Source organism: Sinocyclocheilus anshuiensis, unplaced genomic scaffold (assembly GCF_001515605.1).
Source record: "Sinocyclocheilus anshuiensis isolate Anshui unplaced genomic scaffold, SAMN03320099.WGS_v1.1 scaffold923, whole genome shotgun sequence".
Lineage (NCBI taxonomy): Eukaryota > Metazoa > Chordata > Actinopteri > Cypriniformes > Cyprinidae > Sinocyclocheilus > Sinocyclocheilus anshuiensis.
In genome coordinates, this window is record NW_015544138.1 from 84604 (window position 1) to 111802 (window position 27199).

The 27199-nt window shown below is 34.6% G+C and overlaps 1 protein-coding gene across 1 annotated transcript in view; it reads right to left on the reverse strand.

The window, feature by feature from the left end:
* Positions 1–1254: 1254 nt before the first annotated feature.
* Positions 1255–27199, reverse strand: part of LOC107694991 (PDZ domain-containing RING finger protein 4) — a 50249-nt gene continuing 24304 nt past the window's right edge. Inside the window, exons 2-10 of the mRNA XM_016494742.1 lie at positions 25040–25293; positions 18931–19033; positions 15084–15176; positions 12502–12564; positions 11376–11477; positions 9773–9886; positions 7986–8297; positions 6835–7181; positions 1255–2029 (exon numbers count right to left, since the gene is read on the reverse strand). Of these exons, the coding sequence (XP_016350228.1) occupies positions 1612–2029; positions 6835–7181; positions 7986–8297; positions 9773–9886; positions 11376–11477; positions 12502–12564; positions 15084–15176; positions 18931–19033; positions 25040–25293 (1806 nt within the window). The 3' untranslated portion in view covers positions 1255–1611. The remainder of the gene's footprint in view (positions 2030–6834; positions 7182–7985; positions 8298–9772; positions 9887–11375; positions 11478–12501; positions 12565–15083; positions 15177–18930; positions 19034–25039; positions 25294–27199) is intronic.

Sequence of the window (27199 nt, forward strand, 5' to 3'; positions counted from 1 at the left end):
TATTATTGAACAGAAAAAAAAACAACAACAAATGGGCAAATGTAAAGTTCATGTGAATATATATATTTTTTTTGGACAAAAGCAAACATTTTCATGATTAAACGAGCAAATGCAAAATACAAACTCTAAATTTTGGGGAAAAAAAAACAAACTTGTAAAGCAAAACTTCAGTGTGCAAATGAGTGAGTGCAAAGTACAAATTCAAACTAAAAAACATTCTTGGGTGAAAGCAAAAGTTTTGTGATTAAACGAGCAAATGCAAAGTACAAATGTTGAGTTATGATTAAAAAAAATCTTGGGTGAAAGCAAAAAATTAAAAAAGCGAGTAAACAAGTGAATGCAAAGTTCAAAGTCAAAATAAAAAATAAAAAAAAAATCTTAATACAAAAGCAAATCCTAAGTGAGTAAAGGAGCCAATGTAAAGTACAAATTCACAATTTTGACAAAATTTTCATGGATGAATGTGAAACTTGATTAAAAGAGTGAATGCAAAGTAAAAATTTAAAATTTAGAAAAATGATCTTGGGTGAAAGCAAAATTTAATAATTAAATGAGCAAACACGAAGTATAAATTCAAAATTGTGAAAAAAAAAAAAATCTTGGGCGAAAGCAAAATTTTGAACAAATTTCTTGAGTGAAAGAAAAATGTAGTAATTAAAAAGAGTGACCAAAGTATGAATTTAAAATTTTCAAAAACAAACAAAAAAAAAATTATTGGACAAAAGTAAAACTTTAGTGATTAAATGAGTGAACCCAAAGTATAAATTCAACTTTTTATTTCAGTGAGCAAACAGTGAAAGTAAAGTTCAAAATTAACATTTTGAAAAAAAAATCTTAGGGAAAAGCAAAATTTTGAAACATTTTCTTAGGCGAAAGCAAAACTTTAGTGGTTAAGTGAGTGAACCAAAGTACAAATTCAAAATTTTGAAATAAAAATTTCTTAGGCGAAACTAAAATTTAGAAACATTTTCTTGAGGGAAAACATAACTTTCTGATTAAAAACAGTACAAATTCCCCCCCCAAAAAAAAACCATTGGACGAAGGTAAAACTTCAGTAATGAAATGAGAAAACGCAAAGTATAAATTAAAATTTTGAAAAAAATTCTTTAGGTGAAAGCAAAGTTTTGAAAAAATGTCATGAGCGAAAGCAAAGCAGTGATAAAAAATGCAAAAATTTTGCATGCAAATCAAAACTTTGGTGTGCAAACGAGCGAATGCAAAGTTCAAATTAACAATCTTTAAAAGTTTCTTGGGGGAATGTCAAACTATTGCTAGCACACTCAAAAACACTGAAATCATTTTTTCTCCCATGCCATATTTTTCCATCACCATGTCTTTTTAGAGACTCTGTAGAAAGTCATAAAGGTTTGGATTGAAAGTGAATTATGACAGAACTGTAATGTTTGAGTGAAATATACCTTTATGTACCTTAGTTGAAATATTCCGGTAACAAAAAAAAGCATAAAAAATGCAGTGAATCTCGTTGAGTTGCTTAGAAAACATTAACAAAGTGAAAAATATTCCGGTCTTTTCTCATAAAAATCGCCGCATTGAACGAGGCAAAAGTTGATCGTACCGCATGGGGTAAAGTTTGAGAAGTGGCGTGTGAATCTATACAGTAGTGACAGACAGAAAGGCGTTGTGGACTGCGGATCCCTCAGGCGCTTTCTCTCCGTGTGTCATCAGCTCCTGAATGGTCATCCAGTTGTCCAGGATCTTCTTGTTCCTCTTCTTCATCATCTTGCGGTGGCTGAGCTCGATGATGCTGGGCTCCGAGCGTCCCTCTCCGCTGCTGAGTGGATTCTCCCGCAGACTCTCCAGCCGGCTCCGCTGCATGAACTCGCGCCGCCGCCGCTGCTCCTTGGCCTGCAGGAGGTGCTGCTTGCGCTGCTCCTTGCTCCAGTAGCGTCCCATCTTCATCTCGCTCATGGCATCGTCATCAGTCGTCATGCCGCCGCTGCGCTCCTCCTTGATCTTGAGCGCTCGCTCCCGGAGGAGTCTGTCCCGGACGGGCCGCTTGGTGATGTACCTGCCACAAATATTGAGTAAAAGTACAGAACACTACTCCAGTAAAAGTATCAAGTACTTCTTTTCCATTTTAATCTAGTAACATTTTTAATGTACTTATGTAGTAAAGGTAAAACGTACTGATCAATTAATTTTTAATTTTAACTAGTATAATTTCATATTTAATAATGTTATATTGTATATTTTATATAATCTGTTCAAAATACCAAAATAATGTTATATACTCCTCAAAACCTGCTGAAGGGGGGCTTGTCATAACATCAAAACATTAAATATATATAAAAATATCGGTTTATGTTACTGATACTTCATGTGTGCAAAAAAAAAAATATATAAATATATATACACATTTACATTTAGTCATTTAGCAGACGCTTTTATCTAAAGTGACTTACAAATGAGGACAACAGAAGCAACCAAAACTAACAAAAGAGCAACAATATGTAAGTGCAAATGACAAGTCTCGGTTAGCCTAACACAGTACACATAGCAAGGTATATATATATATATATATATATATATATATATATATACACACACACACACACAAAGGTTAACCCTGCATGGTTTAAATGTTTGAAAATGATTAACAGTTGCAAATAAACATTCATTAGAAATTTAGAAAAGTAATCAAAAAGTAATCAAATGTAATCAGTTACATTACTTTTATAAAGTAATTGAAAAGTTACACTACTTATTACATTTTAAGTAGGGTAACTTGTAATCTGTAACCTATTACATTTTCAAAGTAACCTTCCCAACACTGTGTATATATATATATATGCATGCACAAATGTGTCAGCGTGCGCTGTACCCTGTATCTTTTCATATCAAAGCGCGATTTAATCTACGTGCATGCAATGTCGTGGTCAGTTAAGTCATGAAGTTACCAAAAAGGCGATTAAAGCTGCCTTAAAACTGTGCATGCATGTAATATATTTTATATGAGTCACATTTAAGAACATGTCTCTGAAATGGTTTTCCGAACTGTCCTGGAGCCCAGCACTGTCTCACTCATCTAACACACCCCATTTAACTCGTCAGCTCATTAATAGAGACTTTAAAACCTGAAGTGGGTCAGAAAAGGTAAAGAGAGTTGAGAGAAAATACGATGCGTCAGATCCGCGTCACGTTCAGCAGCGGCAGCTCTTAAAGTAATAGCAGCCAAAATAACCTAATAACCAGCTGCTGTGAAGTCTGTTCATCAAAGAACTAAAGAAAAATAAGGAAATCAATAACTTTTATAGCTTTAAGGATTCATCTATATTTAATTTAGAGTTTTTGATAACTTTATTCAATTTCTGTATATTTCCTGCTTGCTGAAGGGCACAGGTAGATAAATATGATATTTATTATAATGGGTTTATGCGAAGATTGTTTTAAGTTCACTTTAATTAGAAGTTATTTTTTAAAGTCTAATAAATGTTAAAATTGACAGCTCTCAATTATTTTGTAATGTTGAATGGCTTTAGTCGATTGTTTAATATTTGAAAAAAAAAAACGGTTTCCCAGAGACATCATTATTGGTATCAGTTGTACTCGCCTTCAGTCATAAAAAAAGATGCCATTAAACAAATATTAAAAATATACTGTCTTTATGTTTGTACATTAATTTGAAAATATCAAACTGGAGAAAATCAGTGAATTGTTAACTGAAGACTCGCTCTGACCGGATCATTTGAATCAGTGAATCATTAACTGGATACTCACTCAGACCAGATCATTTGAATCAGTGAATCAATAACTGGAGACTCGCTCTGGGGTGTGTTTCTCAAAAGTAACTATAGTCGCAGAGTTCAATGGAACTAATGACCATAGTTAGCTAACGATGCTTTTGGGAAACGCACCCCTGACCAGATCATTTGAATCAGAGAGTGTTTGACTCGAGAACAGCTACAATCCGATCAGTTTAATTTGTGAATGAATCATTCAGTGTGATCTGCGAACCAATTTAACAGGTTCATTAAAAAGAATCAGCTCGTTCATGAATCAGACACCGCCATCGCATCTTGGAGTGGGTGACGATTTCTCCAGTTCAAAGTAACGAGGAACGACATGTTTTTAAGAAACGTAGTGAAGTTAAAAAGTACGCTATTAAACTTTGGAATGTAGTGAAGTAAAAGTTTCTCTAAAAATTAGTGATGCACGAATGTTCGGCAACTGAAATTATTCGGCCGAAAATAGCAAAAAAAAAGCTCTTTCGGTGTTTGGCTGAATAAGTGAAAAGACCGAATAAATTGTACCGAAAACAATGACGTGACGCGATCAAATGTGACCCTGGAGCACAAAAGCAGTCATAAGTAGCACAGGTATAATTGTAGCAATTTATTTTAAAATTGACACTTAAGACTGGTTTTGTGGTCCCAGGGGGCGTATTACAGAAAGTTTCGTATCTTAGGTCTTAACTTAAGATGTGATGTTAAATTAGGATTTTTCAGAAATTTGTAATTACAGAAGCAAATCTTAACTTGATTTGGGATTCTTATCCTATCTTACAAAATCGTATCTTATCTCTAGTTAGGAAATCTTAAATAGCATTATCAAGCTTGACAATCCACTCTCAGGTCTGTTACTAAGCAACCAACATTGAGCGAGATGCTGATGAGGTAAACAAAATAATAGAAGCTACTTCACTTTGAAAAACACCTTTTGCAAAAAAACGTAACACCGTGTCTACACTGGACGCGAGAGTTGTCGTGTCGCACCGCAACAGCTAAAGTCTCTCTACACTGGACGCGACAAAGCGACCATTGAAAATCATTTAAAATTTGTGTCAGCACGTCATAAATAGAATGCGGCAGCAGTTTACTGTCGGGATTTGTCGTGTCGCGCCGCAGCCAGTGTAGACAGCATGACTGATTATAATGGGTTCTATAGTATTTTGCCGCTCGTGTACGGTGTAGACACGGTGTAAGGCATTAGTCACTTGCACTATAACCGGTAATGCTCCGTGACGCTTTGTTGGTCTCTGTAATGCTGGTTGCAGTTCCTGTGCTAACTGTAATATCAATATCATGTATAATTATAAGTGTTTTGTCATCAAAATGTAACAGATCTTCAGGGTCCTCCAAGAGTCTTTCTACCATTAAACATCTCTGTTCTTCATTTTCATTTATTAATGAATATAACACCATTGTTGGCCAGTGCAACTGTAAGCGTTTTTTCCGTTAGCTTTCAAATAGTTTTGAAGTTAGGACAGCTGTGGGGTTGTCCTAAAGTTAAGAAAGTTTTTAGGATTTTTTGTCAAGTTAGGAGGTTTCTGTAATACCTCCTTCCTATCTGTAGTTAAGATAAGATAACACACTTAGGAAACGCTGTTCTGCAATAGCTTTTGTCCTAAATGTGGTCCTAACTGAAATTACCATGGTTACCAAACGGATAAGATAAGATTTTAAAGTTAGGATCTTTCTGTAATACGCCCCAGGGTCACAAATAACAACAAAAACAAAACAGTAAAAAGCACATTTAATTTGGCTATTTAATTGATGCGATGGTGAAAAAATTGGCAAAATACATGAGGAAAAAACATGAAAAACCGTGTTCGGTATTCGGCCCAGTGTTTCATTTTGTTTGGTTTCGGCTTCGGCCAAGAATTTTCATTTCAGTGCATCCCTACTAAAAATACTCAGATAAAGTACAGTTACTTGAAAAATGTAGTTAAGTACAGTAGCAAAGTAAAAAAGCCTCGCTACAGCCCAGCACTGGTACCTGGTTCCGTCGCTCCGGACCTTCACCTTCCACTCCATCTTGGGTTCAGAAGGCCGGCTGATGAACTCCAGTGCCGTCTGCTGCTGGATCAGCTGCATGCAGCTCTGGCGCTGTGGGCCCTCGGGCGGCGTCTGCTCGGATTCGGACGGGTTGCTGTGGTCGGGGCTGCCGCTCGGGGCCCGTCGGAGTGCTAGCAGTTTCCTGCGGTTGGTCAGGCTGACCCTGCGGTGCTCCGGAGAGCGATCTGCGGCGAGTGGCGTGCTGCGCGAGCTCTCGGCCGTGTTATATGCGCTCGAGCTGTCCTTGTCCGACTTCTCGGGACGCTCGCGGGATCCCAGCTGATGCACCTGCATGTAGGGATGGGTCTCGTTAGGGTTTTAACAGTATTACTACGCTTACCGATACTGCTTATCGAACCGGTACTTTAACGGTATTCTTATCGGTACTTCTGTAAAACCAAAAATGAGGGGTTTTTTTACCAGTGGATGCAGGGCACTATAGTTCAATTGTGACCCTGGACCACAAAACCAGTCATACGCGTAATATTCGGAGATTATTACCCATAATAAATAAGCTTTCCATTGATGTATGGTTTGTTACGATCAGACAATATTTGACTGAGATACAACTATTTGAAAATCTGGAATCTGAGGGTGCAAAAAAATCTAAATATTGAGAAAATCATCTTTAAAGTTGTTCAAATGAAGTTCTTAGCAATGCATATTACTAATCAAAAATTAAGTTTTGATATATTTACGGTAGGACATTTACAAAATATCTTCATGGAACATGATCTTTACTTAATATCCTAATGATTTTTGGCATAAAAGAAAAATGTATAATTTTGACCCATACAATGTATTGTTGGCTATTGCTACAAATATACCCCAGCGACTCAAAATACATGAGGAAAAAACATGAAAAACCGTGTTCGGTATTCGGCCCAGTGTTTCATTTTGTTTGGTTTCGGCTTCGGCCAAGAATTTTCATTTCAGTGCATCCCTACTAAAAATACTCAGATAAAGTACAGTTACTTGAAAAATGTAGTTAAGTACAGTAGCAAAGTAAAAAAGCCTCGCTACAGCCCAGCACTGGTACCTGGTTCCGTCGCTCCGGACCTTCACCTTCCACTCCATCTTGGGTTCAGAAGGCCGGCTGATGAACTCCAGTGCCGTCTGCTGCTGGATCAGCTGCATGCAGCTCTGGCGCTGTGGGCCCTCGGGCGGCGTCTGCTCGGATTCGGACGGGTTGCTGTGGTCGGGGCTGCCGCTCGGGGCCCGTCGGAGTGCTAGCAGTTTCCTGCGGTTGGTCAGGCTGACCCTGCGGTGCTCCGGAGAGCGATCTGCGGCGAGTGGCGTGCTGCGCGAGCTCTCGGCCGTGTTATATGCGCTCGAGCTGTCCTTGTCCGACTTCTCGGGACGCTCGCGGGATCCCAGCTGATGCACCTGCATGTAGGGATGGGTCTCGTTAGGGTTTTAACAGTATTACTACGCTTACCGATACTGCTTATCGAACCGGTACTTTAACGGTATTCTTATCGGTACTTCTGTAAAACCAAAAATGAGGGGTTTTTTTACCAGTGGATGCAGGGCACTATAGTTCAATTGTGACCCTGGACCACAAAACCAGTCATACGCGTAATATTCGGAGATTATTACCCATAATAAATAAGCTTTCCATTGATGTATGGTTTGTTACGATCAGACAATATTTGACTGAGATACAACTATTTGAAAATCTGGAATCTGAGGGTGCAAAAAAATCTAAATATTGAGAAAATCATCTTTAAAGTTGTTCAAATGAAGTTCTTAGCAATGCATATTACTAATCAAAAATTAAGTTTTGATATATTTACGGTAGGACATTTACAAAATATCTTCATGGAACATGATCTTTACTTAATATCCTAATGATTTTTGGCATAAAAGAAAAATGTATAATTTTGACCCATACAATGTATTGTTGGCTATTGCTACAAATATACCCCAGCGACTGCTTTTGTGCTGCAGGGTCACATTTATGTAAGTGAGGATGCTTCAAGAAACCTCCTGCAAAGTGGTCAAGTCTCTCTGCTCAAGTGCACCGAGGGCAAAAGCTGCTTTAAACGCAAAGGATGCTCACACCAAATGTTGATTTAATTTAGTTAATAGAAGTTAAATGATAAAGAAAATCTATTTATGACAGCATCCTCATTTTACAGCATTTTTACACAAGTGCCTCAAACTTTGAACAGTGCTGTGGGTCCCTACCTTCATGATGCTCTGGCACTCCAGCTGGATGCTGCGCAGCTCCTCGTTCAGCAGCCGCAGCTCGCGCTCCACACCGCTGCACTGGATGCTGCTGCTGCTGCTGCGTGCGTAGAACAGGTCGTACTCGCCGCCGCTGCGGATCTGACACTTCAGCTCCAGCAGCTTCTCGGCTCCGTCCGCCGAGCTCCGGCCCGACACACACCGCGACAGCTGCTTCTGGATCTGAGCGAGGACGCTCTTCTCTGGGTCCATGCTCTTCTCCTGACTGTAGGAGCAGGACGCCGTGATGCTTTCTTCTCCAGTTGCTCTGGCCTGCTGGGAGACTCGGACTGAGAATCATTTAAGCTAAACCAGAGTCAACTGAGACTTCATTAGAGAGTTTCCGTGTTCATTTGGGAGATGGTAGGAATACATGATTATCTGCCTTTGTTTGAATGTTCAGATGGACACACATACAGCAAAAAAAATATTTTCTAAGTAATTTAGTTTTTTAGTACAAATATGTGACCCTGGAGCACAAAAGCAGTCTTAAGTCGCTGGGGTATATTTGTAGCAATAGCCAACAATACATTGTATGGGTCAAAATTATACATTTTTCTTTTATGCCAAAAATCATTAGGATATTAAGTAAAGATCATGTTCCATGAAGATATTTTGTAAATTTCCTACTGTAAATATATCAAAACTTAATTTTTGATTAGTAATATGCATTGCTAAGAACTTAATTTGGACAACTTTAAAGATGATTTTCTCAATATTTAGATTTTTTTGCACCCTCAGATTCCAGATTTTCAAATAGTTGTATCTGAGACAAATATTGTCCTATCCTAACAAACCATACATCAATGGAAAGATTATTTATTCAGCTTTCAGATGATCTATAAATCTCAATTTCAAAAAATTGACCCTTGTGACTGGTTTTGTGCTCCAGGGTCACATATATAAACATTCTTGCTTGAGAGCAATAATTGAGTAATGTTTTCTGAAAAAAAATCTAAATTAAGTAAGTTTATACTTCAAACAAGAACAAATATCTGCCAGTGGGGTCAAAAAAAAAAAAAAAGCAATTCAAAATGAAGATCCAATGCCAGATACTTGTTCTTGTTTTAAATATAATCTCTATAAACATATTTTTTGTTAGAAAAACAAGATTTTATATCTTCTGTAATTTTGCTTCTGAAGTAAATATATATTAATTTAGGAACATTTAGATATTTGTACTGGAAAACGAGACAAAAATACTACAAAACTAGGAAATTTAAAACTAAATTAATTTTTGTAACTTGAAATAAAATAAATATTAACTGAATAAAATCAAATGAAATATTAAAAACATATATTTTATTTCAGCTACTGAAATAAAAAATTAATAAAAGCTATGTAGTCATTTTATGAAAAAAAAAAAAACTACTGAAAATAAGAAAAACACAAACATTACTTAAACTTTAAGTAAAATGAACATGAAAGCAGAAAAATAAAAATCTAATTCAAAATATTAAAATATTATAGTTTATGTTAATATCCTGAATAGGATTTTCTTTATATTTTTTCTGTTTTCCCTTTAATTTACAATAAAGTTTAGTAATTTAGTTTTGTGTTTTTGTCATTTTATATTTTATTTAAATTTGTCTATGCTACTTATTCGTTTTTATTTATCAGTTTATTCAGATTTAGTTAAACTAAATACAAATGAGAAATGTTGCCTTGGCAGCTAGCTAGAATAAGTTTATATTTTTTCCAGCTGAAGTGCGTGATGATTGTTTGTGGTAGATGCTGGTTTCTCTGACCTTCTGGTCTTCCTCTCGAGCCGCTCTCTTCATCTCCTCCTCCTCCTCCTCCAGCATCTCCATCTTCAGCTCCTCTAAGTATTCGCTGTGCTCGTCATCCAGCCACGGCTCATCCTGAACATGATGCATAAAGAAGATCAAGCTCTTTTGGCCATGGTGACATTACATTATGCTTACATTAAGCGTCATCTGAACAAACACACTTCAGTCGTGTCAGATTCAGTGAAGAATTGCACGACTCGTTATCCTGAAGCCCAATCCAGCGATCTGTCAGTGTTACCATGGAAACGGAGTCTGTCCACTCCCATGATGCACTGCGAGTGATGTAACCGGATCAGCTCTTGGGAACACGTTTAGCTCATGAAAACATTGTGGGAATGTTGTTTTGAAATGTTTCTAAAACGTTGAAATGTCCAGTTTTCCTGTCGTGGTTATTACGTTATTTAAATGTTATAAAAACGTTCCTTCCGTCATTCTACTAACTTGAGTTTCATTCAAAATGTAACGTTATTTGAACATTTATTTTCATTCTCCAAGAACATTCAAATGTTTTCTTGTGATTAGAACGTTATTTAAAGATTAAAATGTGTCTTAGAACGTTCTACTAATTCCATTTTCACCCATAATATAACAGCATTTTCTTATTCTAAGAAATCATGAAAATGTACTAAAAATCAATGTTATTTTAGTATAACTGAGGTACTATAATAGCTTGTTATTTTTATTTTTTATAAATAATATATTTTATTTATATTATACACCTCTGTTTTCATTTTAAATATTTAGTTATTTTGTTGTTTTTAAAATAGCTTTTATTCATTTTTATTTAATTTTAAAAGTAGGTGAAATACAATAAGCTTAAGGTTTATTATATTTTATTTTATTTCAGTTATTTATTTTAAAGAAACCCATATTTTCCCCATTTTTCACTTGCTCAATTCTTAATCACTCAAGTTTCATAAATTTATGATTTACACTACTGTATTAAAAAAACATGAAAATTAAGGACACACCCAAAAATCTCATCACTGTATGTAAAATGTAAATCTCTTGCATTACTATAATATGAAAATGTAGTAAAAATCAGGGTTATTTTTTAGTTTATATATTTGTTTTAATTAAAGTTTTAGTAATTTTGTTGTGCGTTTTGATCCTTTATTTTGTCATTTTATTTTATTTCAGTTAACATTTATTTTATGCCAAGTAACATTTTTTTAAATGTTTTTAGTTAAGGATAATAACCCTGTTTGTAGTAAGATGGACTACTGGGTAAACAACATGAATATTAATTAATTAATAATTAATATTTATAAGCCATGCAGATGTGTTTTATAACTCAGTAGATGTGTGTGTGTTTCCTGTAAGGGGTAGGTTTAGGGGTAGGGTTGGTGTAGGGCAATAGAAAATACAGTTTGTACAGTATAAAAACCATTATGCCTATGGAGAGTCCCCACAAGGATAGCTGACCAGACTGTGTGTGTGTGTGAGTGTGTGTATGTGTGTGTGTGTCTGTGTGTGTGTGTATTGGTGCTGGGCGGTATGACTAAAAATTTATATCACGGTATTTTTCAAAATTATACCGGTTTCACGGTACATGACTAACCTGTATTTCCGGCCTTGCGACCAGCAGCACAATATTCCTGCATTCTTCATTCGAGAGAACGGCCACTGCTTCCTGTCTGTCCTGAACGTCCCGCCCATTTATCTGTCAATCACATCCATCAGCCAATGAGACGCAGCGTTACATTACTACACTGCAAGAAATGACGTTCTTACTCAGTATTTTTGTCCTGTTTTCCAGTACAAATATCTAAACATTCCTAAAACAATATACATTTACTGGAGATGCAAAATGATATTAGATAATTAGTCTTGTTTTCTGAAAAAAAAAATAATAATAATTGAGTTGTTGCTCAAAACAAGAAAAAAAAAATCTGTCAGTGGGGTCAGAAAAATTAATTCAAAGGGGAAACAAGATTATATTTCTGACCCCACTGCTAGATAATTATTTCTTGTTTTTAGCAAAACAAAACAAAAATCACTGAATTTAGAGTTTGTTTTTGAAACTATATCTTAGATCATTTAGCATTAATGTGTCTAAACGAGAAGAAAAAACATTTTTTGCAGTGTATGGTAAACTCTAACAGGCAATATATATTCTATCAAAACATATCTGAACATTTTTAAATCAATATGCATTTACTTGAGATGCAAGATAACCTAACCTAAATTAGTCTTGTTTTCTGAAAAATTATCAAAATTAACTTTATGCTTAAAACAAGTACAAATATCTGCCAATGGGGTCAAAAATAATAATCTTGTTTTCCTTTTGAATTTGCATTATTTTTCTGACCCAACTGGCAGATATTTGTTCTTGTTTTAAGCAAAAACGCACTTAATTTTGATAGATTTTTCAGTCATGTTGTATCTCCAGTAAATGTATCTTGATTTATGAATGTTTTAATATTTGAACTGGAAATCAAGACAAAAATACTAGGGAAGAAAACCATTTTTTGCAACATGTGGCAACATCTGCATTTGTACTAGTTTTCAGTTTGATTAGTTCCTGCAGAATCAGCAGATGTGATCCTGAAGCGTGAGAGATCACAGATGAGTTTATTGAGAAGCACAGAATCCGTGGAGAGCGTCTCAGAGCATCCCTGCTCTCCCTCGGGTCCTGTAGCTGACACAATAGCCACACTGGGGTAATGAGTGAAAGGTGAAGTTACCTGTAAAATACGGTCTCCTTCTCGGATTCGACCGTCTCGCGCAGCGATGCTGTTCGGCTCGATCTGAGAATCAAAGCAGCAGGTTTCAGATTTGAAATGAATGATGCCATTTAGAATTATGAACTCAGGATCTGATTGGCTGAGGCTCCAAGACTCCAGCCAATCCCGTGCTCCTCTGTGATCAGAACGCATTAGGGCCACTTCTTCCTATTAATTTTTCTCATAAAGACTTTAAAAAGTCTTTGTTTAAGAGCTATGAGCCGTGAAGCAAAGCAACCAGCTACGAGGAGAATCACAACATCACAAACTTTCATTTGAAGCAGAAAAATATTTGAAAATCAGACAAAGATGCAAGACTGTGAACTTAACAGCTTTAGTGAGGAAAGAACTACAATCCCATGATGCACTGCGAATGATATCACTGAAGTAAGAACAATGGAGAAATGATTAACTGTTGATTTAAAGATGTGGATTTTATACATAGAAACAATATATTTTGTGTATTGCAAAATACGCATATAAATATATACAATATATAGCCTACATAATTCAGAAAACGTCTTGTTTTCTGCAAAACTAAATTATATATAAATTCAATATATAAATTATTTTATAGTGAGTATTAGTTTTTTATTAATATTCTTTTCATTTGAATTTTAGATAAAGTTTTAGTAATTTCATGTTTTTTTTTTTTTTTTCGAATATGTCTATATAGCTTTCATTCATTTTTATATCGTTTTAGTTATTTTGGTACATCGAGTACTACATTCACAAACTAAATAAACATGAGATTTGCTTCCTTCGCAACTAGCTGAAATAAAATGTGTTTAATATTTTATTTTATTTCAGTAAATGCATCTTGATTTTAAAATGTTTAGATATTTCTACAAGAAAAAAAGTCAAGAATACAGAGCAAGGAAATCATGTTTTAGCATTACGTCATTCGCAGTCTCTGATTGGTGGAATTAGTTCACAGAATCATGGGTAATGTAGTTTTTCGCTAGGAATTCTTTAGAAACAACTGATGGCTTTAATGGACGCTTCGATTAACAACCTCTAGGTCTTCTTTAAAGACTCCTATGGAGAAAATAAATGTGATTTTTACTCCCAGAACCGACTGCTGTGCTTTATGGAGATGCATCCTTTAACAGCCAATCAATGACTGTCTGATCCGTCCAATCAGAGCGGAGTTTATCTGTCTTCATCAGATCGAGACGAGTTAGCTGTGATCAGACTCTAGTGAGAGACACAGACTGAGTGAACATCTGAGTAATGAATGAAGAGTGTGTTTCATCTTTCTCTCTCTGTCTGTCTGGTGTAACGGGCCGTTCATCACGCCAGCGCTGTAATATCCCTGATAGCACGCTCTCTGCTCTTCAATTTTATGGAGTGGAGATTTTAATAAGCCTGTAAGCGCTGACGGATCTGTATTCACTCGTGCCGCAGAGACCCGATGAATCTGAGACGACTTCTAATGAAGCCCAGCGCACACAAACACTCACTGAAACACCAGATATTACCGTATATCAGTCTAATATGCTGCTCAACAAACATTTCTGATTATTATCAGTCGTGCTGCACAATATTTCTGTGGAAACCGTGATGCATTAAATTTGTCAGGATTCACAGATGAACAGAAAAGTTCAAAAGAACAGCATTTGTTTGAAATAGAAATCTTTTGGACCATTATAAATGTATTTACTGTCACTTTCGATCAATTTAAAGCATCCTTGATCAATAAAAGCATTTTTTTAATGGTAGTGTATCACAGTTTCCACTAAAATATTGTGCGGCACAACTGTTTTCAACACTGATAATAATCAGAAATGTTAGTTGAGCAGCAAATCAGCATATTAGAATGATTTCTGAAGATCATGTGATGCTGAAAATACAGCTTTGATCACAGAAATAAATTACAGTTTAACAGATACTCACACAGAAAACAGCTGTTTTGGATTGTAATAATTTTTCACTATTTTTACTATGTTTTTTTAATCAAATAAATGTAGCCTTGGTGAGCAGGAGAGACGTCTTTCAAAAACATTAGAAAATCTTGGTTGTACAGATGTATATAGACCGGGGCTAGTTGTCACACAGTCAATATCCCATCAGGTTTAGTTATTTTGATCATTTAGATTTGTACTTTTTTAAATGAACGAAAGCATTGTGACAACATGCCCCGCTGTCGAGCTCAAAGTGTGTTAAATTGTTTAAATGTTTTCAATACCCATATAAATATTCAAACGCTTGATGTTCCTACCGTGAAGACTTCAAAGTTTGTGTCAATCAACAGAAACTGGCTTCAATATTCACCAGAGTGAAGTGTGACAACTAGCCCCGGTGTCTGCTACATAGTAAATCAATTCATAATTCAGTATTAAAGACGTTTTAAATGGTTTTATGATCCAATATCAAGACTTTATGATTAAAACTACATCTGAGTGTTATGTTTGAGTGTTTACGCCGCTCTAATAAGCGATCATTTCATCGGGACTAATTATTAACTTCCTATATGGTAGACAAACTAGTGTCTGAGGATTCAGGCGTCGGACAGAAGCGTGTGAGTGATGTTTGTGGCACACCTCGCTGACGTAGATGTCCTCGTCCTCGTCTGTCCTGTAGCACAGCGTGAGCCCCAGCTTCTCCTGACAGCTCAGTCGACGCAGCTCAACCTCCTGCAGAGACAAGAGACCCGATGCATCTCTGTCAGCTGATGACTCATTCATCACGGATAAACATAGTAAAAATGTTCTTGATATTAACAGATGATGCTAACCCTGGAACAACATATAAAACTAGCAAATTCTGCTTAAATGCAACATATAATCATGTGTTCACCATCTGTTTGATTGTATGTAATTTGTAACCAGTGTTGGGAAGGTTACTTTGGAAATGTAATAGGTTACAGATTACAAGTTACCCTATTTAAAATGTAATAGTAGTGTAACTTTTTCAATGACTTTATTAAAGTAATGTAACTGATTACTTTTTGATTACTTTTCAAAATTTCTAATGAATGTTTATTTGCAACTGTTAATCATTTTCAAACATTTACACCATGCAGGGTTAACATTACAGTAGAGCTCAACACTGTCAGACTTTCAAAATCCTTCCTCACTTGAATTAAGATGATCAAATTTGAACACATCCACCACAAAATCAGACTTTAGTACCGACTTTTACTTTGAGATTGATCTGAAGTTCAATGCAGATTTAAAATCATAAGAAATAGTTTACTGATACTGTTTTTGAAACCAAATCTTTGCATAACTACAGGAAACACTGCATCTAACAATGGTTTGGGGGAAAAAAAAGGTTTTTAAAAATTACAAAATAATAATAAATAAAAGCATATACATCAACTCAAATACGGTTATCTAATAAGCATGTGTCCTATTCTCTGTATTAAACTCTTGAAACATTGGTGTCTCTTTGTATATGATATGTTTTCTCAAAATAAGTAAAATGCTCATGAAGTGACTCAGAGCAGTTCTAGAGATTATGTTTTATGTTTCATGTACTCATATATTGAGGCGGCAGAGGCTGAAAACACCGCAAGCTCATAAGTAACTGTAATTTAATTACACATTTTTTCTTAGTAACTGTAACTGATTACAGTTACATTTATTTTGTAATTAAATTACGCAACGCTGTTACATGTAACTAGTTACTCCCCAACACTGTTTGTAACTAACTGCATGATTTTTACTGTACACTTCTGCCATAGTCACCACTGATAACCTACTCCTAAATGTAATGGTGAAACGCGCTATAGAAATAAACTTGATTAGAATAAAATTAATGTGGAGTTTTGCATGGATTGTCTTTGGCCTAAAGATGCTTTAATATCATCAATGTTAAAGGTGCATCAGTGAAGACGACTCCACTGAAAAAAAATAGTGTAGTGGATTTATTGTAGGATTTTTTATTTATTATTTTTTTTATTTATTGATGTAGGACTTACTTTAAACATGTTTTTTTTTTTTTGGAGTAGGATTTTAAAAATTGTTTGTATTTTTGGTATAAATTTTTTGATATGAGATTGCTTAATTTAGCAATTTTAAATCAATTTTTACATTTTATTTTTTATGTAATTTTTTGGGTATAAAATTTGCTTTAAACACTTTAATTTTTTTGGTGTAGGATTTACTTGAAACATGTTTTTTTACTTTTTTTTTAATTAATTTATTTGTATTTATTTTTTGTTATGTTTTGGTTCAGGATTTACTTTAAAACACTTTTTTTTAATTTTCTGGCATAATTTTAAACAATGAATAGAATTTCACTAAAATTGCTGGTAAATATCACAAAGAATTATAAAGAAATAGCAAGTATCACATTAAACTTGAAGTAGAAAGACTGAAATAGTATTTTATGACTATTATAAGCATTTTAAAACATACTACAATAAACTTTATTTTATTTACAACAAAGATTTACAAGTTTGTTTTAAAACAAGATTACGTGTTTTATATATTTTAGATAAAAACATTAATTTTGACAAAAAATAAATTGAGGCCACTTTTATGTTCAACATTTTTTTTTTTTATTGGCTCCTTTTAAGGTTCAAAGTTAAGGAGTTAAATCATATTTCATGTTGTTAATGTTGCATAGAAAGACGAAACATCCTGAAATTAGAAATACGGCTGGAAATCAACTCTTTGAAGCCTCTTCTGAGGAAATCAGTCCGTTCACTATGCCCAAAACTGATGTTTCTTTTGTAAACAAGTTTGTAATAATGTTAATGAGCATTAAATTATTCAGTCGCACAGGCGGTCACTGTGAATCCCACGATACGGATGAAACATTCATGCGGCGCTTCAGTGAGGAATAACTGGAGAATCACTGACAACACGAGCTCAATAAATCAAGCAAACAATCAGATCAGAGTCAGAGTCATTTCTTCAGGTTCAGCAAACGAAGCACAAACGGTGTGTTTGAGAGACGCAGGTGAAAGGTCAGGATCAGGATCACGCAGGAGTCAGAGGATACATATTTCATCCGCAGACGTCCAGAACAAAAGAGCAGAAACACGCTATGAAAACTGCATTGAAAAAATTGTGCAAGGTTTACTTTAAAACATTTTTGTGTGCATTGTTAATAGAATTTACTGTATTTATTTATTTATTTATTTATTTATTTATATTTTTTTGTGTAATTATTTTTGGATCTGCTTAAATTTTTGGTGTAATTTTTTTTTCTTGTGGAATTTTTATGTATTTATTTATTCATTTGGTGTAAGATTTAAATTGAACAATTTTATTTTTTGATTTTGTTGTAATGTTTCTGGTGTAGAATTTACTTTAAACAGTTTTATATATTTCTTTATTTAGGTGTCATTTTTTTTGGTGCAAGATTTAAACTAAACTATTTATTTATTTATTTATTTAGGTGTATTTTTTAACGTTTTGTTATTTATTCATTCATTAATTCATTTGGTCTTACATTTAAATCAAACTATTTTATTTTTTGGTTTTGTTTATGAATTTACTTTAAACATTTCTATTTGTGTATTTATTTATTTAGGTTTAATTTTTTGGTGCAAGATTTAAATGAAACAATTTTATTTATTTATTTTGATGTAATGTTTTGTGTTTAATTTACCGTAAACTACTTATTTTGTTTTTTTTTTTTGTTTTTTTTTTTTGTGTAGGACTTACTTTAAACAAAGAAACAAAAAATAAATAAATAGATTTCAGAAATAATTTTTCTTGTGAAAAACAAACTTTCTTGTGAAGTAAATGTATCGTGATATTTCTACTGGAAAACAAAACAATACAGTGTTTTCTGTCTTTCTCTCTCCTTTCCGCAGTGTAACTATTCATTAAACATGGGTGTCTTTTATCACACTGCTTCTGAAACATTGTAGCTGACGTTCATCTAACATTTTTCAAAAGCTGCTACTTGTTACAGAATGTTCAGAGAACATTCAAAAGTAACATTCCCATAATGTTTGGAAAATTATTAACGGAATGTTCCCTTAATGCTCGCACAACCAAGAAAAATGTTTTTAAAACATAAAAAAATGGACGTTTTGAACATTCAGAAATAACGTTTTCATAACTTAATGAAAAGTTCTCGAAACATTAGCACAGAAACATTATGCATACAACAGTTTGTGAAGTGTTATTCCTCTGAAACATTTTAGTCGGACAACTATGTGGCAATGTTTTTTTAAATGTTACAAGCTGCTTCGGAACGTTCAGAGAAACATTTATATGTGACATTCGCATAATGTTTGCAAAATTCTAAAATGGAACGTTCCTTTAACATTCACATAACCAAAAAAATGTAAAAACTGGACATTTTGAATGTTCAAAGAATAACGTTTTCATAATGTTATTGCGTCAGTGTATCTGCGATCAAGCTGGAATTTAAAGGGCGTCGTGTGAATAAATGCTGTGTTATTTATAAACGGAGGAATCTCACCTCGTACTCAAAGTCATCGGTCCTTTCGGCGTCCGCTGCCATGTTGGAGAGATACTCGCTGCCCTCCAAGTATTCCTGATCCATCGTGTGCAGAGAGAGACAGCTGACCAGAGAACAAACACAGATCTCATTAACATCATCTGAGACACACAGTGACAGCTGACATTGATATGCATTTGTGTAAGCAGTCTGCTATATATCCACCACAAGAAGAAAAAAAAGACACTTCTGAGTACTGTGTGATAAAAACTTGCAACTGTGAGAACAAAAGTCAGAAATGTGAGATAAAAAGTCTCAATTACCTTTATTTATTCATTATTCATTATTTACCCTTTGCGGAAACAAAAAACTGTCACTGAAAGTCAGAATTCTGAGTTCATGTCTTGCATTTTTTGACCTTTTTCTCATAGTTATGAGTTTATATCTCACAATTCAGACTTTTTCTCAGAATTGTGAAAAAATTAGTCAGAATTGCGAGATAAAAAAGTCGCAATTGCCTTTTTAATTTAATATGTGACGGACACAAAAAAACAGAACTGCAAGATGAAAAAAGTCAGAACTGCGTGATTATAAACTCAGAAATGCAAGAAAGTAAGTCAGAATTATGAGTTTGTATCTTGCATTTCTGACGTTTTTCTCTCACAATTCAGCCTTTTTTTCTCCAAATTGCAACAGAAAAAACTCACAATTACCTTTTTTATTTATTTTTTTATTTTTTAATTCCATGGCGGAAACAAAAAAACAGAATTGCAACATTAAAACTCAGAATTGCATGAAAAAAGTCGGAATTGTTAGATAAAAAGATTAAAAGTATAAAATACTTTAGCTTCCATATCTGTACTTTAATAAAGAACTCATTGATTTACATTACAAGCTTCAGAATTTCATTATATATCAGCATTTGCAGCAAACGGCATATTTGTTGCTCAGTTTGAGTCTCTGAATAAAACAGCTGTTTTTCCTTCATATTCTTATTATATCAGACTATATGAGTCTAATACGATACTCAACATAAAACACATGCAAACTAAACTTGATATTAGTGTGTCGTTAAGCTAATGAAGTGATACACACACAAATATTGAGTGACACTTTCAATACCTTACTAAGTTTATTGATATTTCTGGTAGTACATTTATTTGTGTTTTTATAACAATGGTTGTCTTGCTTCATCTGCTATTTTGGATGGATTTTTCTTTTCTTTTCTTTTCTTTTCACAAAGTTAGTCAATGCATTCTGGAATTGCCTTCATCTGTGGACACATGTTTGCAATGAGTCAATAGAGTCTGAATCAGCTGTTATAACTCTAGTCTGACTGTTTTGAACTCGAGTGTTTCATCATGTGAATGTGAATTTATCCCAGCGAACAAAAATATGTGACCCTGGAGCACAAAATCAGTCTTAAGTCGCTGGGGTATATTTGTAGCAATAGCCAACAATACATTGTATGGGTCAAAATGATACATTTTTCTTTTATGCCAAAAATCATTAGGATATTAAGTAAAGATCATGTTCCATGAAGATATTTTGTAAATTTCCTACCATAAATATATCAAAACTTAATTTTTGATTAGTAATATGCATTGCTAAGAACTTAATTTGGACAACTTTAAAGATGATTTTCTCAATATTTAGATTTTTTTGCACCCTCAGATTCCAGATTTTTAAATAGTTGTATCTCGACCAAATACTGTCCTATCCTAACAATCACACACACACACACAAAATACAAAATGTATAAATCTCAATTTCCAAAAATTGACCCTTATGACTGGTTTTGTGGTCCAGGGTCATTGGGTTATGAAAACGTTTTCTGAACGTCCACTTTTCTAAATGTTACAAAAACATTCCATTGTATCATTTTCATTATAGGAACTTAACTTTGGAATGTTCTCAGAACGTCCTGAAACCAGTCATGAATAATAATGTTTAAAAAAGTTGAATGAATGCTGCATAAATATCATTTTTGTGCTGTTTTATGAATTCCCAGCAAAAACAACTATATCATGAGATACACCAATAAAATGCTATAAAAAGTCTCATTGCACAATATGAGGTTTTGGAGCTCTATATATTTGCTCAGGGAGCGCGACGGGGTCACATGTGGAGAAGGCTGGTGAAGAACGAGCGCAGAGACTGCAGATGTCAGCGGATGGAGACACAAGCACACATCATGCATCTTCAGTAGAGATGAGAATTGAATTGTGCGACAGAAGAAATTAAGCTCCTGTCACGTGCGGCTGCTCAGAGTCTAATTCATCTCTATAAATCTCGTCCGCTGTCCTCTGCATGACTCGTGCGTCTGTGTTTTCTTGAGGTTGTGCTGAAATGTAATCTGTGCTTGTGCACACAGCTGATGGTGGTTCATTAGCATGTGCCAGCATCTCAGATCTGGTTTCTCTGGTATAGTCAGGTGGGTTTATGGTTTGTTGACTCTATAAAGCGAGCTGAACACTGATGATGATGATGCCGAACCAGCCTGATCACGACTGGATTCAGATCCACTGGAAGAGAAGTAGAAATGACAGGATGCGCAATTTACTGAACTGTACTAAGGAATTTAACACGGGGGATGCATTCTGGGAAACTAAGTGTTCTTCCATTCCCATACAAAAACGTTCATTTATTAAACATGATGAATAAACTAAATATATATGGGTGACTTTTCAAACACCCGTCTATCTATCCAGCCATCCAATTAATCCCTCTATCCATCTATCTATCCATCCAATCATCCAATTCATCCATCCATCCATCTATCAATCCATTCATCTATCAACCCACCTATCTATCGAATTCATCCATCCATCATCCAATTCATCCATCTATCCATCCATCCATCCATCCATCCATCCATCCATCCATCCATCCATCCATCCATCCATCCATCCATCCATCCATCTATCTATCAATCCATCCATCTCTCCAATCCATCCATCCATCTATCCAATTAATTCATCCATCCAATTCATCAATCCATCTATACAATTCATCTAACTATCAATCCATCCATCCATCCATCTATCTATCCAAATCCTCCATCCATCCATCCAATTCATCCATCCATCCATCCATCCATCCATCCATCCATCCATCTATCTATCTATCTATCTATCTATCAATCCATCCAATTCATCTAACTATCAATCCATCCATCTATCTATCCAATTCATCCATCCATCCATCCATCCATCCATCCAATTCCTCCATCCATCCATCCATCCATCCATCCATCCATCCATCCATCCATCCATCTATCTATCCACTTCATCCATCCATCCATCCATCCAATTCATCCATCCATCCATCCATCCATCCATCCATCCAAATGGCGAACAGTCCATAAGGTTGAGATTACTGTTAATTATTCCTGGATAATTCATACTTCCAGGCACTATTACAACAACAACAACAACAACAACAACAACATTCACAGAGAATCCCTGAATGCTTTTGTCTGGAAGAACAAAGGAATTCAAAAAGTCCACATCAGCATACGATGCACCAAAGGGAATTTAGAAACAAAACGCGGATCTTGAGCGGGTGACAAATTTTAGACTATGAATTATCAACGGGCCATTGTGCGGCATTAATTACCTCCCTAACACCCTCTCTGCGCCTCAGATGCTTTCAATTAACTCCCCAGCATCCACTGCAGCCGCCCCTGTGTCTCCTGAGGAGAAACCCAGATACTCCTCATGCTAATCTTTATCTCCTTTCTCCTGACATACCAACTCCACAACAAGAAAGAGAAATTATGAAAGAATCGAGCAAACGAGCAACGTTTTCGAGGAAACCTCATGATGCCTTACCAGCTGACAGGGAACGTTCTCACAACTTTCACTAATGTTATTTAAGTTGTATGAATGTTAGAACAAAACATTCTTAAAGTAATGTTTACAGAACATTCTTTTCACTTCATTAATATTTTATCTATGTATGTTCTTATAACGTTAAAAGAAAAAAAAAATTCTGAGATCAACATTCTCAATACATTCTTATTAGGGATGCACCGATACCGATACTGGCCTCCTGTACTCGTAGTCGTACTCGTTAAAATGCCCCGATACCAAACGCCGATACCACACAGCATGTGATAAGCGCCATATTCAAGAAAAGGTATCGGCAAGTACCAAAAATAAAAGTATCGGTATCGGGCGAGTACTGGAAAAAGTGGTATCGGTGCATCCCTAATTCTTATTAAGTTATTCATCCCTGACTGTTCTATGAAACATTTTGTAACCTTTAAATAACGTTCTAATCACAAGAACAACTGAACATTTTAACATTCTTAGAATATGAAAAATAAATGTTCAAACAACGGTATATTTTTGGTGAAAAACAAAGTTAGTAGAATGTTGTCAAACGCTTTTGTAACTTTTAAATATCATTCTAATTATGACGAGAAAAATTAATACTTTAAATAATGTCATATTGTGGTTGAAAATAAATAAAAATTTTTGTAACCTTTAAATAACATTGTAACCATGACAAGAAAACTAGACTTTTTAACATTTGTAGAATATTAAAAATAAACATTCAAATAATGCTATATTTTGGGTGGAAAAGTTAGCAGAGCATTGAAGAAATTTTTTCGTAACCATTAAATAACGTTTTTAATCATGACGCGAAAACTGGACATTTTAACAGTTGTAGAATATTATAAAAAATAAATGTTGAAAAAATGTTATAATTTGGGTGAAAAAGTTACAGTAGTAGAATGCTGTAAGAAACGCTTTTGTAACCTTTAAGTAACATTCTAATAACAACAAGAAAACTGGACTTCTTTTCACTTTCACTTCATTAATATTTGATCTATGTATGTTCTTATAACGTTAAAAGAAAAAAAAACATTCTGAGATCAACATTCTCAAAACATTCTTATTATGTTATTCATACCTGAATGTTCTATGAAACATTTTGTAACCTTTAAATAACGTTCTAATCACAAGAACAACTGGACATTTTAACGTTCTTAGAATATGAAAAATAAATGTTTAAATTACGCTATAATTTGGGTGAAAATAAAGCTGGTGCAATGTCATAACAAACGTTTTTGTAACCTTTAAATAACATCGTAATCATGACAAGAAATCTAAATATTTCAACGTTTCAAAAACCTTTCAAAACAACGTTCCCACAACGTTTTCAGAATCAGAAAGAGCTTTATTGCAAGTCTGTTTACACACACAAGGACTTTGTCTTGGTGTCAGGAGCTTCCAGTAGGGGTGTGTGATATCAACAAAAAATAATATCTCTATATTTTCTGGGATTTTATCGATAACGATAATTAGACGATATTTTGCTGAGTTATTGTGCTGATATCTTAAACTGTCTCCTAAAGTTTTTGATATTCTTCATATTCTGTGTGGTGGTCAGTTCACACTGATAGAAATTAATATTTTCTAATAAGTTTAAATTGATTTTTACCTTTTATGGGCATTTTTACCTTTATAAAGCCATTTTTCTAAAAGTGTGCATTATCTTTTGAGTCAAATTCTTACATTTAATCAGTGAATTAGAATAATAAGGCATTTGGGCTGTTACCAAGCAAATGAAATCAGTATCAATAAAATTCATCTTTGCAATGCAGAGGAAACAGGGAAGCTGCATCTGAAGTGGCATTTAGATGTGTTTACACACTGTTTAATGCAGGACATTTAACCTGCAGTTACAAATGCATAAATGTTTTGATATATTAAACATAAAACACTGAATACTGATATTTGAAATTATTTTAAATAATAAAATAAAATACTTTAAATGTGAAATTAAAACCGCCAGCAGGTGGCAGCAAGTCACTGTTAATAAGCGAGTCATTGCGACTGAACCGAATCTTTTAATGGCTGATTCATTCAGGAACGAAACACCATCATGTTGCTCAGAGACGCAAAACAGTGCTGTGGCTGGGTTTTGAACCATTTTTTGTTGGCAAAATAGTGCAAAAACGGGCAATACGGTGTCTAAAACATAAGTCTCTTAATTAATTTTTTGTTTATTAAACTGTTGTAAAAAATCAGTATCACATATGTAATCATGGTAGTTTTTGGGGAAAAGCGGAGAGACATAAGCTAGCTATATTCTCTAAGCTGAATGTGTTGGCGCTCACCTGTCGGACAGGAGGAAGGGGCAGATGTCCGGCACCGGCGGCGTGGCGGGACGCAGTTTGGCCAAAGCCATGATGTGCTCGAAGGTGATCTCCGTCTGTGTGCACACGTCCACCAGCTGGACGTCCTGAGCTGACCCTTGACCCCGGGGCCGAGGGGTCCGCCGGAGCACCTGCACCACGATGGGGTCTTTAGCGCTGCGTAAAGTCTCCGCCGCCTCCTCATGACTGGCTCTCGACAGATCCCTCCCGTTCACCTGAAACAGACCTTACTCATTGACTTCAGTGCGAACAACTCACAAACATACTCAGAATTAGCACTGCAAAACGATTAGTCGCGATTAATCTATTCAAAATAAAAGTTTATGTTTACATACTATATGTGTGTGTATTTATATATACATATCGTGTATATACATATATGTAATTATATATACATATAGTATGTAAACATAAACTTTTATTTTGAATAGATTAATCGCGACTAATCGTTTTGCAGCCCTACTCAGAATTCACGTTTTGCTCACTATAAATGTTACAGGTTTAAATCCTAAATTTAGGATTGATGAATTGGTATCAAATTTCCATGCATTTGCATCTCACCATTTTAACAAAGTAATAAACTTAATGAAATCCATATTTGTCAGTCATAAATGAAACAGGTCAGATTTCTGCACTCAAAAATCGTAGTATAGTTATTAGTTATTATTTACATGCATCTGATTTCATTTAAAAATCATAATTTTTGAAATGCATTTATGAAATTGCTTGGAATCAGCATATCTGTTCATTGAGAAAACAATTAAATGTATTCAGTCAAAAACAGTGTTATTTTAGTATCATTGAAATTTTTGTCCTATATACTGACATTTATAGGTGACTATTTCTTCAGTGAGTGACTGAGACGAACACGGATCGATCCGGTCCAGAAGAACAGAGCTTCAGTGCGTGTCTATTCATCAGTAATCTGTAATTAAACTGAGCAGACTGAGTCTCACAGGACACTGATTGGCTATTAATGACACACATTACACGAGAAACGCTTCAGAGCCTCCTTCTGCTGATCTGGAGAGCTGTGTCTCTCAATCTAGAGTAAATCACACATGATTTCTTCATTCTCACTGCGTCTGGATCATCACAGTGAAGAAATACTGTTTGATGATGAGAGTTTGAGCTCGAGCGCTGATTATATTCATGTTATTCTGTGCACTCACAGCACTTAACTGGATGATTTTATTGGATCGTTTCAAACAGTTCATATTGACATAATAGATTAAAATAAAAACAAATGAGTTATAAAAAGACATTGACAAAATATTTTGACTGATCTGTTTGAGCGGCTAATGTCAACTACTGAATCAACCAATGGAGTGAGAGTGGGCGGGGCTATCTGCCTGACTGACCAAAGGGGGCGTGTTCAGGAAACATGACTGAAAATCGTCTTTTAACATTTCTGCTCTGATGTATTAAAATAACAAGCTGAAATGAAATAAAAATGAATAAAAACTATAGACATACAGTGGGGAAAAAAAGTATTTAGTCAGCCACCAATTGTGCAAGTTCTCCCACTTAAAAAGATGAGAGAGGCCTGTAATTTTCATCATAGGTATACCTCAACTATGAGAGACAAAATGAGAAAAAAAAATCCAGAAAATCACATTGTAGGATTTTGAAAGAATTAATTGGTAAATTCCTCGGTAAAATAAGTATTTGGTCACCTACAAACAAGCAAGATTTCTGGCTCTCACAGACCTGTAACTTCTTCTTTAAGAATTGGTGACTGACTAAATACTTTTTTGCCCCACTGTATTAAAAATAATAATAATAAAAATGACAACAAATAAAAACAACTAAATTTATATCTCATTTTCATTTAGTTTTACTCAATTTACTAAAATGACTAAAACTAAAACTGAAATTAAATTAATTAAAACTTTATACACATTCAAAAAAAAAAGACAAAACAAAAAAACTAATAAAAATGACAAAACACAAAATTACTAAAACCTTAACTACAATTAAAATGAAAACCAAAAAAATTCAAAAATTTAAACTAATTAAATATATTGATAACAACTATTATAGCCATCACCGCGGGAAGTAGGGGTGCTGAGGGTGCTGCAGCACCCCCTGGAGTGTAGCCCACGAAAAAATGGGAGTGCT